The sequence below is a fragment of the Boleophthalmus pectinirostris genome, unplaced genomic scaffold (assembly GCF_026225935.1).
Source record: "Boleophthalmus pectinirostris isolate CB_2022bp ecotype Guang Dong unplaced genomic scaffold, ASM2622593v1 HiC_scaffold_14, whole genome shotgun sequence".
NCBI lineage: Eukaryota > Metazoa > Chordata > Actinopteri > Gobiiformes > Gobiidae > Boleophthalmus > Boleophthalmus pectinirostris.
In genome coordinates this window covers 15,771,583-15,793,618 of record NW_026571047.1, presented here as the reverse complement: position 1 = coordinate 15,793,618, position 22,036 = coordinate 15,771,583, and the positions used below count along the sequence as shown (strand labels likewise).

Below are 22,036 nucleotides of genomic sequence, written 5' to 3'. Positions count from 1 at the left end.
TCTCCCAATTTTAAGGCAACAAATCCTGTCCAATAAAGCCTTCAGGACAAAAGAAGAAAACAATTATCACATTTTCTAGTCTCTTTGCCCATGTCTAAAGGGTTTTTATTTCTAAATGTGTCTTATGTAGAGCTGTCTCTGACTTGACTGACAGTGGTGCAGAGATGAGCACTGACCTCCGGCTCTGCTGACTCTGCTGCTTTTGAAATGTGCTCTGAGACGTGTGTGTGTGTGTGTTATCTCCACATCTCCAAGTCCAACCTCTTCTTCACCTGGAATCCTAACTAAAGACTGCGGTACAAAGGACAACAATTATTAGCAAAAAACACCACTCATCAACAACAGAAAGTTAAGAGTCAACCCCTTTTATTCCCTGGACACTGTATATACACAACATAATCCAGAATCAGTGTTTTTAAAAATGTTTCATCAGAACATTATCTACAATGTATACATAATCACAGTTTGGTTATTCCACATAACAGATGGGGGAGAATCATTGCACAGAAAAGAGATCTTAAAGTCATTTAATGCCATACTTATTACACTCACAGACAGATGAGTCTCAGTAAAATATCACGGAGAACTGTCATTTCAGTCGATCAATTAACATGGAAACCGATTTGTGTTGTCCGAAGCTTGGATAAATAGTGGGTAAACTAATAATATCTCAATTTAAAATAATCATATATCGACTATACAGTTGTAGTGAGTAGAGCTACTGAAATATGATTTTTCCATGATCATTTACTGAGGCATCAGTACACACATAATGCACAAATCACATTCATTGACAAAAGCTACAGCATGGTTTCATTTGCTCCAAGAGCTGATGCTAAATAAATGTCTTTCTAATAATTTGCACTATTAACATATAAGATGAGATAGTTGGGACAGTATTTCTTAATGATCTGTGTTGCATTAACTTCTTTCACAACCCACACCTGCACCTGGCACTTTTGGTAGATTTCTTAGGAATATTGTTTTAGAGAAGACTTATTATGCTCTTTCTCAGTTACGTAGTATTAGACTATAAACATAAATATATAATTATTTTACATTTTGGAAATAGGTTAGATTAAAGTTGATTTTGCACTGTATGTTTCCTTTAAACTACATTTTTGGGGTATATTTCCACCTTCTTAACAGAGACTCATTAAGTACAGATAATTTGTGTTAATTTCAATATCAGTGGTCATTACATTGCCTCACCTGGTCAGTAAGGTTTACTTTATCCTTTGGGTTTGACCAATTCTTCGTTTAGAGACAGAAAATTTCTCTTGAGGCTTAGAGAAGATGTTTTGGGATAATAGAAACGAAGAAAGTAGTACATGGATGAAAACTATCTGGATATGGGGTTAAAGGTCCTATGTCACGCAAATTTGTGATCTTTAAGCCATGTTATAATGTTGTTACCTCCTGAAAAATATATCTGAAATTGTGTTTTGTTTCATTCACACGTTTGAGTAATCCTGCAACATCAGTCTGTCTCCATCTCCAATGCTCAAAATGCTCTGTTCCATCTTGTGTCTTGAAGTGGTAGTAGTATTAGTAGTTGTTAACAGTCACCTTTAATCTTTTGTTCAGGAGATTGACAAGATGGAACAGAGTGTTTTCTGTTTGTAAATCTTAAATATACAGGGTTTGTGTGTTAAACCTGTGTTAATGAAATAATAACACAACTCCAGGTATGTTTAGATGAGGAAACATTACAACATAGAGCAGAAAATAGCCTAATATGGGCCCTTTAACATGAAAAACCAGGAACCATACCGTCTTGTCATGCGGTTGTTCAAATCCACTGACAAGATAATTCCTGCAACATTAGCATTCAACGCCAGACGCACTGTACAAGTAGGTTATAGGAGCTGCAAGACCTCAATCCTTAAAACTTTTATCTCTTCATTTCTACACAGCCCTGAGGCGTAGGTACAGAGATGGACCAGTAACCATTCATGACCCATAAAGCCAGCATTCGATTGAGCTACAAAGAACCAAGAGACTTATCTTCTGTGACAGCTATTTCCATCACATCAAATACTTATGGCTTACACATTCAAAACCAGGTTGCTTGTCATGCTGTGTCAATGTAATGAGGAGGTATAGCTCTGCAGGTGCTAGTGCGTGCTTGTAGTTCAAAACTCTTTTACAAAACTTTAGGGTCAATTTTGAGAATGTCCACAAGCTCAGGCAGCTGGAACACATTTAAAAGGCACATAAATTTTAGCCATGCACGCGCAGACAACATAACACAAAACTGACAATCATAAAAAGACAAATTTCTGGCACACACAACTTGAAAAAAAAAAAGAAGGTAATTTAATAAAAGTAGGAACAGAATTGCACTTTGTCCCAAGATATATTTCTTTCTATTAGCTTTCCTGAGCTACACCTACAAACCCTTTGACTTGTTTTGATGGACTCTGTTGAGCAACAAATAGAAAGAAAAACACATCAAAAGGAATAAAACATTTTTGCCCCTTTCGTTGGTAGATATTATCACACACAGTGCAAGAGGAGTCAGGACAAAATCTCAACTTCATCTCAAATTTCAAGTGCATGACAATGTTTCTTGAATCATTAAAAAGTAAAAATATTTCAGTAGTTAAAGTTATCTAATAAATTACATTTTTTGGGGGGATTAGGGATGCAACGATCCAGCTTTTTCTCCAACTGTGATATTAAACAATACCAGCACAGACACTGAAAACTTTATTTCCTTAAATAAAATAAAAAAGTATATAAAATAAGACAAAACTGAAACAAATGTAGCTGTTTATCCTACAAGTAAGTAATGAACAGCTTTGTGTAAATAAAAGTTCTAACTTTGAGTCTCTCTTTATTACATCTATATGTCCAACATCCTGGATATTGGTTGAACTGATATTTGAAAGCCATTATCTGATCTGGCAATTTTTTTGTGTCTGTGCCGATATCAAATACTGGTATTGGATTGCATCCCTATTGCTTTGTTGAATGCTGTAAACCAATGAACGAACAAAAATGGGTAAAAATATATGATTTTAATTTTAAGACCTTCATTTAATCTATATCACATGAGCTTCACATTGAATTAAATCACTGACATAACACGATGTTATATAATTGTGATGCACCTGTAATTTGTGACAAATAGGAACAAAACAGAAAAAAGGCAAAAATATTTAAATCAAAAAGATATGATTAAAATAAAAGTATAATCATTAATATTTAAAAAATAAAATATCTCTTAGCTACAAAGAATAATAAATTAACATTCACCATTTTTACACAAACAAAAAAAAACATTACATGGTCAGCCTTCCTTCAGCTGTGCACACATTCACAAACATGACGTCTGACTACACTTCTGGAGTTGGCTTCACTCAACATTGCAGAAGTTGTTTTTTTTCTCACTTGGTCCTTTTTAAGTGCTGCACAAAGAAAATGGGACTATTGATGCAGGTGACAGGTAAAAGCCACAAATGCATTTCTTCTTTCACGTATGGAGTGTGGCGAGCTCAAAAGCACGAATACATTTGGCCTGTGGCAGATGGACTTTGGGAAAAGAGGTAGAGGGAACGCCAGGAACCGCATCCCAATTAGCGGAGCTGCGATGAAGGAAATCTATACTCATTTGTCTTGGTTAAAATGTCTTGTAGTGACCATTCCTCGATTTTTCTGCTGTACATTCAAGATGGAGGAAGGCAATTTCTTAAGCAGAATTTTGCAAGGCTCTCTTCACAGACAGACTTGAGCCACAGGAAGAAGATTCAGTTCTCACAGATGGCATTTCAAGTATGTCCAGATTCAAATTGACAAGCTACTGGCACTTTCAAAACTCTGATTGAATTCTCCAAATATCAAGTGCACGATAAGGTTTTCAATTACACATGGTTTAAAACTAAATTAAATTCCCTTAAATATTTCCTCGTTTCTGGTCTCTGGTTTTGTGTTTTACTTCCGTTTTGCATTGTCATCTGGATCGCGTTGTTGCTTGATGAGCCTCTCGATCTCTGCCCCCAGTGTCTGCAGATTCTCCTAAAAAACAGACAGAAATTTATGCAAAACATTTCGGTGAAGTTCATTCTTGCACTTGCATCTCATTTGTCAATTAGTTGTCAATAAATCAGAGTCGTTACGAAAGCCGCCAAGTCTTAATTTAGGCCTGTTGATTTACTGTCATTAATTAGTACTTCCTGTTTACTGTCAATCACTTTCAACTCCAGAAAGAAGACTCAGGCAGAAACACTCCCACACCACATTTTATGAAGAGGTCGTAGGCTGCGTCAAGTTGGAAGGGGAAAAAAGACTAATTATAACTGATAAAAAAAATGAGAAAGATTATTAAAAGAAATTACAACTAACATTAGTCACAGCTAGTGCACCAAATTATTGTTAGTAATTTAAAGGTTCATTATGTAATTTTCTGGTAGAGGGTCACCACCACGGAAATATTTTGCTTTAGTCTAATGAGGTTCATTTGGTCTTCCGATAATTTATGTTATTAGGTTCTTTTTTCAGACCAAGAGTTTATTTTCATACCTGACAGTTTCGACTGTTCACTAGCGCTCTTCCTCAGAGTGGTCACGTGATGTTGCTATGACGTGTCCAGTCAGCTGATTTATACAGGTTATGGCGCTGTCGTCCTATCGGTAGAGGCAGGATGACAGCACCATCGCCACAGTGTTTGTTTAGAGGAAAACAAACACCGTCACTGGATTAAAGAGGCAATCGAAATTCAGAAATGTGCCCACAGGATGATAAACTGGGACGAGGGGGCTTTTTTTACTCTCACACACCTGGGATATGGTACTGAGAAAGTCAGATTGCAGGCGCTGTCATCCTGCCTCCACCGGTAGGAAGACAGCGGCAAAACTTGTATAAATCAGCTGATCGGACATGTCACAGCAACATCACATGACCACTCTGAGAAAGACCGCTAGTGAGCAGTTGAAAGTGTCAGGTATGAAAGTGAACTCTTGGTCTGAAAAAAGAGCCTAATAACTTAAATGTTTTGCTTTGCCTGAAATGTTCCACACTATCCTATTACATTTATCAAGATTTTATTCAGTTACAGGTTGTTTTAATGCCAAAATTACCCTCGTATACATCTTAAGGTGAACAGGAATGCCTCTCTGCAAATCTGACCTGTAACCTGGGTGCTTTCCTCCATGGAGCTAGACAAATTTAATACCATGCCACATTCTAGGCAAAGCAATACTATTGTCCATGTAAATAATCAGTTGACTGGCCCTTCATCAGATCCAAAAACATTTAGCAGAAATGTAGAAATGTTTAAATTGTCATTTTAAATGTTAAAAGCCCCAAGATTCTATAGGAGTTGAATCTCTTCCCTTTAACTGTCTACATCAATAGTCCAACATTTGAAATGTTTTTCCAAGAGTCCTCCACCTTAAAAGTGACAACCTGACAAGCCCAGTGTCGTGACAGCTGTCAAATCAAACACACAGCCAGATCAAGTTCACTCAATGTACTGAAGTTGAAATATTTCATCAGACTCACCACATATTTGTCATTTCCTCTCATATCCAACAGACTGCCATTATATTAGTGAGCGTTTTGGACTGGCATTTAGACTCATTAAAGCTGTCGAGGGAATGTTAGTGATGTAGAACAAGGAATAATGTAAAAAGAAGAATTTGAATGAAAGTATGTGGGAGCCTAAAAACACACCTCAGGGGAGATTACTGTGTCCCTTTTCTTTGATGATTTCATTTAGTGTGTATTTTTGTCTTTGAGTCGTGTACAGGAACTTGCATAATTGAAATGTGCAAATGTAAGCCAAAATGTTAATAGACCGCACTTTTTATGGTCCAGTAATTACATGTAATAGTCCACAGCTGTCCATTGGCTCACTGGTCACTGGCATGTGGCGCATACTACTGCAAAAATTACATCCACGCAGTGAAAAGATGGATTGGTTTCAAATTACATCACTTAGCTCTATTTGGTTTGTACTGAATAAGATACATTTGCATTGGGGTTCTAATTTACAGTAAAGATAGCTAAGGAGTACTGAGAATTTTGTTCCTGTCATGCGTTTGTTTTCATAAAAAAGGAACCTAATATACAAATTAAGTGATGGTTTTGAATTTGACAGCATAACTGATATGATGCACAAGGAAGAAACGTGTATACAACTAGTTCCTTGTTCAATGGTCTCACAAACCTTTCATGTTATCTGACCTATGCTATAATCCTGTTTCTTCATCACAAGCAAGCATTTAACACCCTGCATAGTAAGTGCTCGGGATAATTTCAGCCCTGGAATTTCCAATCTCTTCTGAATAAAAGGTAAAAAGTAGCTGTTAACTTGAAAACTCCCACTTCATGACATTACAAGGTGGAACTTTTGAGCTTTGGAGATGTAGACAGATTAATAATAAAGGGTAACTCAAATGTGTGAATGCATGAATTTGCAGGAACTTAAGAACAGAAAGAAAGATAAATTACTATTATTAGATGCAGGCAGTGTGCAGGTCTCATTTTTGTCACAGTTAAGTTCTGAAATTACAGTATACTCTATGGGGGACAGAAAACAAAATCTACACGTTAAAAAGAAAAGGGACCCCAACTTTTATGTATTCGTTTGTACTGACCTAAAACCTTACATTGTCCAAAAATAACATGTATACATGCATAAGTATTATTCTGTGATGAGTTTGGTTTCAAATAATTGGGGAAATTCTGTTAGTCTGATAAAAGTTATTGTTGTGAGCACTATGCAAATGAATGAATGACTAGACCGGGTTCTTGCGACCTGTTTTCTTATTGGTTGTAGGGCACGGTGACTAAGACATCACTCTAAATTGCACAGACAGCACATGTATGCAGTACAGATGCATCCAGGATCGCTCCATTGTGATCAGCAGGGTTATCAGCACACCTCTGGATCAAATATTGGAAATGCTAATACAATAGACTGTCACCTTAAGGGAGGTTATGCAGAAATTATTATAGATTTTTTACCTCATCTGCCAATATTTTCACAGATGAGTGTATTGGATATTTGGGGTTAGGGAGGACAAAACACTGGTAGTCTTGGATCTAGAATAATTTAAAAGAACTGTATCTAATATTCATTTAAAATTCCCAAAACATGAGCTTTCTGTGTCCCCAGTTATAAAATAGACATTTTCAAATCAAATGTAGCTCTTACTGATGACAATTGTACTGCAGATTTATTAACATGATGGCCCAGTTGTAATATATGTTATAAAACATCTCTCTTTCATTTGGGTTGCCAGTTCCAATGCCTAAATCCAGTTGGTTTAAAACTAAAAAAGACTCTCTCTGCATACATTTATAAACATATTGCCCAATCCTAATTTAAACTGTGGTACATTAACATTTTTACAGTACATTTGACATTTTAATACATGTACATGTCGTATTCCATAAGTTTACAAGAGCAATCTTGGTTTCATTTAACCCAATGTCAGGTGCAGTTGTCTCTCTCACCTTCAGAGTAATATTTTTGAGCAGCGTGTCCTCCAGCACTGCCTGCAGCTTCCTGTTGATCTCCAGCGAAAGGTCAAGGGTCAGGCCATGGTCCGCCGGGTGCGAAGTGTACAGGGACGCCATGATGCCCCCTCTGCGGCTCAGGTGGGCTTTATTAATGTCCGACGCCTCTGACGACAGCGCTCCCGTCTCCTCTCTCAGTACATAGCTCTGGATAATTCTGTGGGGACAGAGGTGCAAGTGAGTGAAAAACACATTTAAGAAAAAAGATTATGGTGTTGCTCACGTCATTGGAGGGAATATAAAAGACTGTAATTCACAGGTGGGATTTTCTACTGAGAAATAAAAGCCTTTTTTGAGTGTGAAGGCTATAGCATGAATTAGAGGCCATTATGAACACAAGATAGATAGATAATAGTCACTTGAAGATTTTTGTAACACTAGCGTAGAAATGAAACTTTAGCACAATTAGCTTAGAATAATTAGTGGTTTTCAGATTCTAGATTGCGACAATGTCCTTATTTCAGATGAGGGGCAAGAGCCAGATTTCCCAGTTGATTACATTGTCGATTGCCATTAAATATCCAAAAGATAAATGGAGAAATGTTGGATCTGATTATTTCTATTACTAACTAGATCCAAGAACTCCTATAGCGAAAAAAAAAAAAGAAACAGAACGCAACTTAAAAATGGCCTTGATTAATTACAAAATCACACTTACTTTGTGCCGAAAATGGCATCCTACTGTCTAAAAGTGCAACCTTTATTGATCATTGTGTTATAAAAAAAACCAAATATTATCTAGCCTTGTCTCAAGCATCAAAATAAAGTTTGAAATGCTATTATGACAACACTGTTCTAAGGTCAAATAAAAAAGTAAAGCAAAGAAGGATTAAACAGAAAAAACATGTTTATGTTGCAAGAATAAGTAGGGACTATAGTTCTATGATAAAAATAGTTGAAACGTTTTCTATTGAATGGACTTGACCCACAAACAAATAGCATGTTGTAATCTCATCTGAAACCCAGAATTACATTTCCATCAGATCAAGGATGTACTGCCATTAGAGTTCCATTAATAGAGAAGACTATTTTTTTTATCCCAGTAGTTTGTTTTTTTTCAGTTCATTAATTTGAGTAACATGAAATATTATGTCAACATATTATTATTGTACATATTTGGCAGAAGTAAAATTTAGCTCAAAAAGGAGTAGAAAGAAGTATAAACTTATAAACTCCTACCCCTCTCATATTCTAGATGTTGACAGCTGTGATTAGCTGAATACTACTACAAAAACAATTGTTTAACCATTCACACATCATTAAATAAGTTCCGTTGCATTACCTACGTACACTTTTTTTTGTTTGTCTGTCTTAAAAAGAAGCTAAACTAAAAATGGTAAAACAAATGAAACTTTATGCTTGTGGTATTGTCATAAACATTGTGGGAGCCTAAACCCAGTTTTGTATTTTTTTTCATTGTTGAGATAATTATTCTTATTTTGTATGATTTAATATTTACTTAAAATGCATAATTTTTGGTATTTTGGTAATTCTTTATGGTTATTTGTTGATTATTTGTTACAAAATAATTTAATCCATTTACATTTTTCTTTCAGTTAATTATTGCTAATGTTAATCATAAGTTTACTTAAGTAATGTTAATTTTTTTTAATTATTTTGTGGTCTATGGCTCCTTATTTAAGACGTGTGCAGGTGTACCAGGAGAGGGTGGAGTGGAGCCAAACAGTTTTTTGACCTCCTGTCACCTATACGTTAAAGTTCCCCTTTTTTGTTTGCATTTGTATGTCCTAATAATGTGAATCCTCAGTAAAGAGTTTTTAAACTGCACCTGGATTGCTCTCTGTGGATTCTTTCAATTTTGAGGCATTTTAAAAGGTGGAACAAGGTGCGCAAAGCGTCAACTATGGCTTCACAAATTTGGACCTTACAAACATAATGAAGTAACTATATTTAATCTGTAACCAGCGCTTGTTTGATCAGTAGAGCTTTATACTAGCCATGTCGTTGAAGGAGCTTGTGTAATTTATCTCCATTTAGAAAAAAACATCACCAAATATCTGTCACCACAATTCAAATTCATCATTACTGCCCACATTATTGGCTTTCTTTCACAAGCACCAACAGAAAGAGATAAACAGTCTAAGCTACAAGTGCTGTTAGAGGAAATTAGTCTGAGTCTGTCCATTGTGAAGTTGTAAATGGAATAATAAATGCATAGAGTGGCCACAATTTTTACTTCTTTTGTTATGTTCATTGCAAACAAAGTTCCTTAGCCAGACCGTAGGAAGTTACATACAACTATATTGCGACTTTCATAACGTAGAGAGTATTCTAAGATAGTAAAATCACTACCAGATACTAAAAATTGATACTAAAACTGGTATATAAACTAGAAGTATTGATAACAGAATGCACCTTTCCTTAGTAGTTTTAGAACGGCCTTGATTAATTACAGACTTATTTTGAGTTGAAAACCTCATTCTATTGTCTAAAAGTGTGATCTTTATTTATCATTGTAGTATAAAAAAAGCCACATCTAGCCTTTTTTAAGCATCTAAAGAAAGTTTGTTTGTTATTACTATGACTAACACTGCTCTAAGGTCAAATAACAAGAAAGTAAAGCAAAGAAGGACGAAACAGAAAAGAATTGTTTATGTTGCTGTTAAGAATAAGTGTGGACTATATTTCTATGGTAAAAATAGTTGAAGCTTTTTCTATTGAATGGAAATAACAGGCAAGTGAATTAAAATGGAACACAAATAAGACAGTGATTGCACTATTCAGCTTTAAAGATGTAGGAAAACATGCCAATGACTTCTGATAAAATAAATGTTAAATTCCAATCCAAGGAAAATAAAATGCCATGCAATATATGAAACAGAAATAAATGGAAAAATATATTTTAAAAGATCATATTGGGCCTAGTTTAAATTATATTTGAATTGTTTATCAAAAGTCAAACATCAACGCACATTACTCATTCTACAACTACAATAAATAAGTACAACTAAATAAACACAACTAAGTAATGAAAGAAAATTAAAAGCTAAAAAGGCACTAGGGAAGACAGCCCACCACCAGTAGCAGTAGCAGTCATACAGCGAGCACAGGCAGAAAGATGAGACTTACCTCTAACTAGACTTTACTTTGGGCCCAATTACGGACCCAATTTCCATTCGCGACAGTGTTTGAAATAAACAAAAAGTGACAGAAATTAAAGACGTAGGAGATGAGAATGTGGTGAAAGGCATGCACCAGCACCACGATGAAGAATAAAGTAAAAGACGAGAGTCTCTAGATAAATAGGAAGCCATCTTGAGGGCCTTTCATATTTATTTTTTTTTTACTTTTAACTTCCTCACATTTTTTCCAAACAGTGAGTGGATTTTGTCAGTATTAAAATGTGGATTTATCTAGTGATTTCATATTTGGAATTATCTAGTTCAAGAGGTGAAATCAAGAAGCGGAATATAATATTTTGGCCCCATCTCCAAATAGTACTTATTGTTATTTAACTTTTTTTCTTTACTAAATAATTTCATATATCTTACTTCATATATTTGATGTCTTCTGTGTGCCTACCAAATGTAGCAAGTAGTAGTAAACATAGAAAAAAAAATATTGAATGAGATGGTGTGTCTTTTGACTGGTAGTGTATATATTTAGCCTTTTGTTTATTGGCATGAGCTAATCTATTGACCACGTGAGACAAACATTACTTCCTGTTGATTTACCAAAAAGGAAAGATAAGGTCTGACAGGCTGAGACCACAGATCGATTGATAACCTTGACTGCATCCATCCCAATATTCCCCCCCACATACAGCAGGTGCACATGCTCACCGGGTAACAACAAAACCTACTTGGCCCTAGTGAGCAGTTATCGCTGATTGCATCCCTAAAGCACTGAAAGGCTGCTCCCTGCATAAAAACGCCCTCAGACCTCCTCCCGCTTTGTTCAAATGGTGCTTGGCTTTCATCTGAATTCAGCTCACATAAAAAGGCCTTTTAGGTGCGATGCCGATATTAACCAGGTGTAGGGTTTGAAGGAGTGTCCTTGAAGAAAGAAGAGGTCATTCTTACACCTATGCAATGAAAATGCACACATGTAAATTAAGAATGTACAAGATTGTGCAAAAGGTTTTTGGTATAAAAACTGGGTATAAGATTTTTAGGGAAGACACAAATTATAAATTTTTGTAAATGATTTGTGTAAGGTTATGAAATACATAATCAGGAACATTAAGAATTGCTTTTATTGTATTAATTACATTACAACTTTTGGCTCATTTTTAGCTAATTGAAAAGCATTTATCCCTGATCTGAATCTTTGAATTTGAGTTCAGGATAGGGCACTAAATCATAACCATTTGAGACACGACCAGCGCCTTGGCAGTGGTCTTCCCCTCTCAGTTCTTAAAGCCATTTTTCTTTTTTCTTTCTTTCATTGTTCATAACATCGTACAACTTTCAATAACTTTTGCGCAAAACTGCCATTAATTCAGTTACAGATGTGGCGTGTGCCTTCAGTAAATAAAAACAAAACAAAAATGTTCCGCCTCATATGAACCTTTATCAAAGTCCTCTAAACTTGTGCTTCCACATATCTGACTCCATTCCCCCCCTCCTGCTCGAGGCTCACAGTTATCTTGTCGGTGTTCACCAGGGCGTCCTAGAGGGATGGGGAGAGAAAGGCAAAAAGGACACGATTCACATCCACATCGCTACACCCCCCGCCTCGCTCAGAATTTTGCACGGCTAAATTTAGCTGCACAACCGTGGGATTCGTCCTCAATTTTAACTCTTGAATGTAGGTTGAGGCTAATAGAGTCAAAACTAGAAATATTAGTTTGTGGAAGGAATAGATGTCCAAGTTTTGTAATGATTCATGTTTCATTAAGAACTTTTTGCTGCTTTGATAAACTCATTTATTATACTCAATTCTAATCACTGAGCAGCGTAAACACAGATACTTGAATTGCTATTTGTGTAAGCAGTGAACGCATATACTTAAATTGTATTCTAAGCACACAGTAAAGCCCACATGTGAAGGTGAGGCTCGATTATGCTAGTCCGAACGCCCTTCGTTCAGTCTCTCGTCAGCTCGGAATTGACAAAACATAATTAACAATCCATAGTGAATCTCCAGTGTCCCTGATCCACTCAACTATAAATAGGTCTGACAGAAGTTTGTCACAAATTACTGTATCATTAGAAGTCTGCGAATGAGAGGCAGAGATAGGGAGAGGTACCGGGGCTAAACTAGAACTGTCAAAGCAAATTTGTTCAGTCAAGGTCGTATGGTAAGCACCTTTTAATTCCTAGTAGCCAGGCTTCTTTATATGCACCAAGAGGAACCGCAAAGTGCTACTAGATAAAGTCAAATATCTTCCCGAGAACAATAATTATTTGCGTGTTACAACCAACTCTGTCTTGTTTGTGACTTTCTAATTAATTAAACAGAAAGAAGCTGCAGTAGTGGAGCATCAATAGATCATTATCATTACTTATCACTAACCTGTAGAAGTCTTGGGTGGCTGTATTATATGCTTCAAGTTAGTTTGTTTAAAAGTGACATGAACTTTCTGCCTACGATTGAATCTCACGGTTATTAAAGGTCAACTATGTAACATTTCTGGTAGAGGGTCTAACATCTGCAGTTATAAAGATGTAAGTGCATTAAAACCGCACCAAGTTACAAGTCTGATCTGTGGAGAGGCAGCCCTGCTCTCAGTAAGAATGCATGTTTTTCCCAGTTGAAGCAATAATACCTCCATTGATATAAGTATGTTGTAAATCTCCTATCAGAAAAGTTACACAACACACCTAAGTTCTGGTGACCTTTTTAAAGACACCATTTATCTTGCTCATTGATGGGCTTGGTTAGGAGCGATAATGTAGCTGTCCAGCATCACAGCCAACAGAACTTTTCATAGGTCCTGTGATTCAAACTACATTTTCCTCATTGTTTAACCATTTTGGTGTCACTCACTTTGTTTTCTTGCGGATCTCCTCCACCAGCTGCTTGATGTGGTCTTCCATGAATTCAATCTTCTCCTGTTTCCGGGCGAGGGCCTTTTGCAGTCGCACAATCCGCTCCACCAGCACAGCCTTGTCTACCTCCGGAAAACTGTCCGTGACCACCACAGAATGGCTCTCAGGGGACCGGTCCTCAACGCTAACAGTGTGACGCACGTTCAAGGAGCCTTAATAAAAAACGCAATACAATAAATTATTAATAGGCTGTATTTTTGACATTTTTGTTATTAATATGTTGAAAATCATAGTGAGAAGGAGGAAATAAAACATAAAATGATGTTACCGTTATGATGATTGATACCTGAAGAACTGGAACGACTGCCCATGCTGCTGGCGTCTCGATCGCAGCCTCCATTTTCAACCTGTTCTAATCTTTTACGAGCTGAAACAAAACCAAAAAGCATTCATATTTCCATCCATTTTTACCTTAATATTAACAGCTACTATAAAGTATTTACAAGGTCAACTACCAGAATACCTTTCTTTTAAATCGATAGGCATATTTTTTGGGCTGAACGATTTTGGATACTGTTCAGACTCCGAGTGTACGCTTTTTGAGTGAAGAGTAAAATATGAGCGGCAAAACTAATACAAGAATACCATGCATTTCAGAACATCTTTGAAGAGGTTGAAACTACATCTGCAGCACTTTGGAAACTGCTTTGTTTGTAAAATGTGCTATATAAATCAAGTGGATGGGGATTTGAAGTGGACATGTACAAGAATTTTTCTATAAAAAGACAGGATATTTTGCTCATTGCAGAGGACAAACTATTAGCCAACTATTAGCAGCCTTTGTGATTAGATAAATATACCAACTCATAATGCAATCTTGATTCTATTGAGTTGTATTGTGTGTAGCCCTACAAATTTTTCCAACTTTAGAAGAATAGTATCTCTTCATTTTGTATACATTCTGTACAGTCAAATGGGACATTAACTGAAGGCATCCCAAAAAACAACATTACCAGGCAATGAATATCTTTCAGTATAAATTATAATAATAAAAAAAATATTGAAATGAAAATATAGATGATAAATTATAATATTGAAACTAATTTATGCCACAGACAGAAACAGGCAGGTTTCTCCCAAAAATCTTCTCCATGCAAATGTGCAACACTGTTAAAAACATGACCTACAATGAATTAATAGCAGAATGACGCATTTTTCTAGTTACATCGACAATGTGGATAATGGAAGTTATTTATTCAACCGTCACAGCTAAAATCTTATCATAGTACAGAAAAATAAGAAAAAGTTCCTGTTTAGGACAAAGAAAAAGCGCCCACGATAAATACTGACCCCCCCAAAAACTATTGTTCCATTTAAAATATATTGAAAAATAAGTCAGTATAGTAATTATCGTGACAGGGCTATTTTAACACCGTCAAATGGGAAGTAGAGAATGGGAATCCCTGAAGTACTTACTGATTCCACAAAGAAGACAGAGACAGAGCTATGCATAAATGATGATTTGTCTGAACTCACTGAACGTCTATTTGAATAACAGTATTTTCACAGGAGTGCAGCCTCAGCAAACCTGCTCTTGAGCAAAACCACTTAAATGAATAGTCACTTGTCACATTATCAGAGCTTCGACTTGATAAATGATTGGGCAACCCCCAAGGAAATTGTTCTGTCAGTCTGGCATGTCAGTTGTACAAGTTTTCCAATTATTGCTGGAATTCAGATGATATCGAAACAATCTATTAGCCAGTTGGCCATTAAAACAGATAGGTAATATGGAGATTCTAGGTGTGGTATAGAGATGTCCCAATATCAAAATTTTATGTTTCTATTATTGTTAAAAAAAAATAAACATCACAATTTTACTATTCTAAAATACATTATGGATGCAAAAAACATATAATCCTTTTCTGAGCAGCTTTATGAGTCAAACTTTCAGAATCAAGTTAGTGACAAACAGCAAGTTAAAACACAGTTTAGATTCTTTGAGTATCTATTACATTGAAATATTTGTTGTTGCTTTTAAAATGATTACATTTGGTTATAGATGGTGCAACATGACAAAAATAATCATGATTTTTGATTGATCAGCAACTTCTAACTTTCCTAGTGGTGATGGAAGGTCCTAAAAGCCCAATAGAAATTTCATCTTTTCCTTTTTGGTGTCATTATAAGAACACAGTACACTGTATTACAATACAGAACTGCCTGTGATCAACATATTATTAAATGGAAAAAACAATAAATTACTTCATATCTTATAACGCCAGAATCTACAGTACTACTATTATGCCTATTTAACTGTTGTACTGTGTAACTTTTCTGGTTGAGGGTCCACCACCTGCTTTACTTGATGCAGATGTTAGATGCAGACAAGCAACCACATCACCAGGTCAAGTTACAGGTCAGATCTGTAGCTCACTGTAATAATGCATGATTTTGTGGTAGTTTTGAGAACTAAAAACTCATATTGAATAAATGCAAAATATAGTTTTTTATTGTCGTAGTAGATAGCAGACCCTCCACCAGAAAAGTTACACCATACACAGTGCAGAATTGAGGCAAAAATGTTGAACTCATTGACTTGAATACAGGAGGTACAGCCCAATGAGGAGATGCCAAATGGCTCTCACTGCTGCATAATCACAGAATCCCCATATGTGGCAGCATTAAGCCTCTAATGACACAGTTGTCTGCCGCATAGAGAGAAAACTGTAAAAGTGACATAAACAGTAGTTGTGCTGTGCTAACCACTAACCTTGTGTGAGTTGTTTTGTCAGGTCCTTGATGTTGGCGGCTTGTTTCCTTTTCTGAGTCGTGAGCTCGTCTCTCAGCTCGTCCACTCGGGTTTTGAGCTGGGACACTTCTGTCTGCAGAGTGGCCCTCTCCTGCTCCAGACCCTGTACCTCCTGTCGTCTCAAAGCCTCCTCCTGTTTCAGATCTCGAGACTTAACAGGAGAGAGGAGAGAAAAACAAAGGCGTTCTTACACACAGATCAAAGTTTGAAATACTGTTTAGGACAGGGTTGTCCGAAATATCGGTAATCAGTATCAATACTCATTTGATAAGTATCGATATTAAAAGAAAAAAAACACAGAACAGAACTAAATTTGACCTTCACTGAACACTTTTAGAATGGTCTTGCTATCAGCTTTATCAGAAATAATATAAGTCCACATGGTAACTTAAAGACTATTTTGTGTTGAAAATAACACAGTCTATCAAAATCAGTATAGAGTCTATTCCTTATTACTGAATTTGAGTTAAAAATTTTTGAATTTTGACAATACTAGGTCACGACCCTTTTAAGATTTGAGAGTTTAATGAAAAATTTGACAGGAAACAGTACACAAATGTTAATCATTTTCCAGGTTGCCATGTTACCAATTATTACACATTTGTCAGTAAATTGAAGCTCTCATAGCAACAGCATGTGGCCCTTTTCCTGTCCGACCTGTTTATCAATGCTTGCACTTCACATTTAGCCTGAGAGGACCAAACGCTATTTCCTGAAAGGCAATAAAGGTAATTTAAAGCTCCTTTTTAACTCAAGTGACTTTTTCATTTGATTGGAAATTCATTTTTATACTAAAGAACGTACAAAAATTCAGACTGGCAACATTCTGTACTAAAAAATATTGAATTAATTCACAAAAGCAGTGTGTGCTGGTGTGAGGGGAAAAGCTGAACTGTGGGCCGGAAACAAGTTAATTGATTAATCACAGCTATTTGATTACCAAGATAATTGTCAACTAATTTAGTAATCAACTAATTGTTCTCTGGACTATACACAAACTCCAAACATGCCATGTGGGTTTAATTTAGTAAAAATCTCACATTCTCAGGGCTTTTAACCAGCTTAACTAATTACTAATAATAATCAAAAAAATAACAGCTAAATTAAAAATCAGTTGTTAGTTGCAGCCCTATCAAACTGGTCTGAGTGACGCTGTAACAGCCTGTATTATGCTATTCACTGATCTGTGCAATAATGTTGTTTCCTCATAGAAAATATGCTCATTGTGTTGTCTTATTTTATTTACACATGTTTAAACACACAAACCCTGCATATATAGGTTGAATTCTTCTCTCAGACTGAAATGCTGTTCCACCTTGTGATGTGCCCTGTGTTTTTAAACTCCACACACTTTCAGCCTTGGAATTGCAAGTCACTGCTGAACTAAAGGTAGCTGTTAACTTGAAAACTACTACTACTACTACTACTATGACATCACAAAGTGGAACAGAGCATTTTGAGCTTGGGAGATGTAGACAGACTAATAATAAAGAGTTACTCAAACATATTTGAATTAATCAAAACACCCCTCCGGGTATAGTTTTGAGCTAACACCATTAAAACATGACTTAAAGCTCACAATAGTCAACTTTGCGTAATATAGGACCTTTAACTCTGCTGCTTTTGTTCACATTTGACACATTTTAGATGTGTGTTATGTGTCTATAAACAGTAGTCCTAATTTCACTGATCATTTTCACCATTCTGCATTTATTCTTGCATGTACATTCTGTTGTTGTATCCTTACCTTCTCTTCAAGTTGGCGGCTGGTCTCCTCCTGCAGACCCTGGAGCTGTGTATGCATGCAGGTGAGTGTGTCCAGTTGGGCCTGTAGTGTATTGCTTTCTGACTGGAGCTGAGCGTTTTTGCTGCTCAGTTTCTCAGTGAATCCCAGAAGTTCAGCCTCACGCTCCCTGCTCCCCGCCACGTCGTGCTGCAGGTCCGACAGTTGGTTTGTCAAACTGTCCACTTCCTCTCGGAGCCCTGAAATCTCCTCCTGATCACTGTAAGCATAGAAGTTATAGTTTACTATAAAGGACAGGAATGGAGACATTGAGCTTAATATTAGACATATCAACCCACAGACAATCTATACAATGGCTGCTAACTAATAATATTTTCAGTAGTCGACGAGTCAGTGAAAAATAACCAGAGATCCCAGATAAGAGGTAAACATGCTCACATCAAGTATACCTTTTACTGATAACAACTGTAATGCTGATTATTTCTTAATTGCAAAACATTGGATATGATGGCCAAGCTGTTTATGCTATAATTTGGTATTTTGGTTCTCAAGATGATGATTATCCAATCAGAAAGCAGATTGAGCCTCTAATGAGTCTCTCATTTTGATGCTGAAATCCAGTTGATTAAAACCTAAAAAGGACTCTCTCTGATCTGAATCCTTACTGCCTAAACCCCAACAGTTAGTGCCAAACATGAGTGAGAAAAAACTTGCTGTGTGTGTGTAACCTACTTCTAGATTAAGGCATTGACAACCCAGGTTCAGTAGTGACTGCGGTATCTCTTGGTAAATGGTAAAAACACAGGCTACATACAGTTCCTTTAAATACAGTACTAGTCTTGAATAGTGAAGTCTTATCTGGGTTAAAATGTAGCTTTAAAATAACTAGCTCAAAAACCTGGTGGCGATCAGTGGAAAACTTCATAAATCGTTCGCCAAGATGTAAAAAATAAAGACCTCTTGCATATATTAATTTAGGTCAATACCTACTCTCTTTTCACTGGTGAAAATAGAAAGCATTTCAGTAAGTGGAAAAAAGCTTTCATGGAGCCTTGTGCAAACGGCTGGCCCAGTCCCACACTCACAAAGGGACTCGCCTCCCTCACTGCTCCCTGTGCTATATCTGTCACTGGCCTATCTTTGAATCCAAGAAAAAGGTCTGCATTAAATTCTGGACACTAAAAGCATGAATACATCACAGAGAGAAATTACATTTAAATCAGTAAAGGATGCAGGAGTGAACATTTGTTGAACATTTAGCTAGCCCTTGTTCCCAGATAGAAAGTAATTATGTTAAGATCAAATATTGTTAATATTATTGTTGCCAATTGTAAAGCTGATTCACTCACAAATTATTATTAAAGGTCCTATATTACACAAAATGGACTCTTATAAGCTTTAAGTCATGTTGTTAGAATGTTGCTACCTTGTCAAAAACATACCTGAAGTTGTGTCTTTTGTTTCACTCACAAATGTTCCACATTACACCTAGTGATGTCATGTAGAGGCAGTTTTCAAGTTTACAGCTACCTTTTACCATATGTTCAGCAGAAATGGGCAATTCCAGGGCTAAAATCATCTAAAAAAGATTTTAGTGAAGGTGTATGGAGTTTAAAAACACACTGGAGCACTTCCTGTATTACCACATGACATCATAAGGTAGAACAGAGTGTTTTCTGTTTGAGAGAAGAACTCAGACTAAATATGCAGGGTTTGTATGTTAACAAAACACATTGTGTGACTGAAACAAAACACAACTCCAGGTATGTTTGTGATGAGGAAACAACATTATCACATGAATCAGAAAATTGTAGGCCCTTTAAGAAGCTGTATGATGTTTTAAGCCTTTACATCAGAAAGAAATCAGTAACAGCAGTACACTGAAATCAAACCTGAATGACCGATTGTAGCCACTGGGCAAATGTACATGTGCCCTACTTGATCACCAAAAAAGCTGGTCCTGGCGACTCTTGCTTTTTATTGATTTTTGTCTGTGCACTCTCTTGCTGAATACAGTCTAATCACATAAGCGCGTACCGTAGATGCTGCTCCTCCAGTTTGGTGATCTCCTCCAACTTGTCCCTCTGCCGCCCGATCTCAGCCTTTTGTCTGTTGATGATTTCTCTGTATTTGCTAAGCTCGTCTTCCCACCGTGGTCTCTCATCCTCTAGGCATTTTAACTAAAGAAGAAACATACAACAAAATCATTACATTTTAATTTGAACAATCTAAATGTAATTCATTTGACCAGGATATTTACCTTGGTCCGTAGTGTTTCCAGTTCATCCATGGATTCTTTGTAACTCTTCTTCAGATCTTCTAGCTCCTTTGCCTTCACTTTATGGAGCTGGAAGATAGAGGCAGAAGATACTATAGATCAAAAAATGTATATTCTTGCAACTGTTGTTTTGAAGATTTGAATATTAAGTTTATCTACTATAGTAAAAACTATTTAAAATGAAAGTAAATTAAACAGAAATGTCTACTATAATGCTTCAACCAAAGGTACACTGTGGTATTTTTACACAGTGTATTTTTATGTTCCATTCACGTTTTGTCTGATCCTTGAACCACAACCAAGACATTTACAGGAACATTTTAGCACATTTCTGATGCATTGCTAAAAATATATTGTGAATATCATTATTCAGATTATCCAAAAATATTGGAAATTATTAATAATACAACTACATAAAATGATGAATGAATGCACTAAGAGTACAACCTAGTATCTAGGTTGTATGTTTACTTATGTTTTAATACTTTTTACTAACTTTGACAACAGCAATAGAATCCAGTAGAGAATTATACTTAATTATGAATTATTTATAGTCAGCTTGTCATACTGGCTAAAATAAACACAAACATGAACTCATTTTGAAACAATCTCAGCAGGGCTACCCTAGATAATGGACAATCATTTTTGCTCCAGCTTTAGCAATTGGAGCACATTGGACGTCATAAAAACTGTCATTTTGTTTGAATCACAACAGACCATTCACAAATTGTCTACAGTTAATAGCGGCAATCTTGTATAAATGGTTTGTACAAGAAAAGGTGGTTGTAAACAGCAAATTGGGCAGGCATGGAAGGAAATGGGTTTCTGGGTTGTGGAAAAGCACGTCTTCATATTGATTACTTATAGCTTGTTTATTTTTGACACCTTGATTCCCTTCTGAACGAGGCAGTGTGAGAAAAACAGGCCATTACGTCAAATTGAGTCCAATGTACATTTGGCATAATTATTTATCAGAACATTCACCTATTTTTCGTAGATGTATGAAACAGAAATTGTGCTAATAATTACATACACATAATGTAATACAATGTAAAATATTACCTCTAATTGATCCGTTTGTTCTTGCCTGTGTTTTTCTAGCTCTCCTTTGGTTTCCCTCAGTTTAGCATCCAATTCATTGGATCTAATCTCCTCAGACTCCTGCAATAAATAAATTAAATAAATAATTGTATAAAAATAAATAATAATTTAAATAACAATTAGCAATGAGCAAATGACAAAGACTCTCATCTCTTTTGGGGTTTTATTATGATTTCTCCACAAACATGTTCATAAATGTATGTGATTTTTGTATTTTTGCTTACGTACCTCTGGTATAGGATGTGTAATATGAACTGAACTATAACAGAAAAAATAACTACTTGCAACTAAAATCATAATAAGCTGGATGTATTATCAAATATAGTTCAGAGCGAAAAACGGCTGTAATAATAAGCAATTGGAAAATCGGGTCAACGCTTGGCAAGTAGGCTGGTGAGGTGGCTTCTAAAACCAGTGTTGCCTAGTACTGAGTGAGATTAAAGAAAGCTCTTTACCACCATCAAAAGGTGCAAAGGAAAACTGCTCCCCATTAGTGAATAGTAGGGTTGGGACAAGACACGATTTCCACAAGATGAGACGAGAAACAAGATTGGGTCAAGGAGAACAAAATGTTTATATACTTTGTAATACGTAGTCCAATCTAGTTCAGTTTTGTAGGC

At 36.1% G+C, this 22,036-nt stretch overlaps 1 protein-coding gene across 1 annotated transcript in view; it reads right to left on the bottom strand.

Moving 5' to 3' along the window:
* Window positions 1–349: 349 nt before the first annotated feature.
* Window positions 350–22,036, bottom strand: part of ccdc186 (coiled-coil domain-containing protein 186) — a 28,281-nt gene continuing 6,594 nt past the window's right edge. Inside the window, 9 exon segments of the mRNA XM_020918198.2 lie at window positions 350–4,020; window positions 7,465–7,684; window positions 13,480–13,693; window positions 13,828–13,908; window positions 16,255–16,444; window positions 18,041–18,296; window positions 20,075–20,217; window positions 20,298–20,384; window positions 21,378–21,476. Of these exon segments, the coding sequence (XP_020773857.1) occupies window positions 3,937–4,020; window positions 7,465–7,684; window positions 13,480–13,693; window positions 13,828–13,908; window positions 16,255–16,444; window positions 18,041–18,296; window positions 20,075–20,217; window positions 20,298–20,384; window positions 21,378–21,476 (1,374 nt within the window). The 3' untranslated portion in view covers window positions 350–3,936.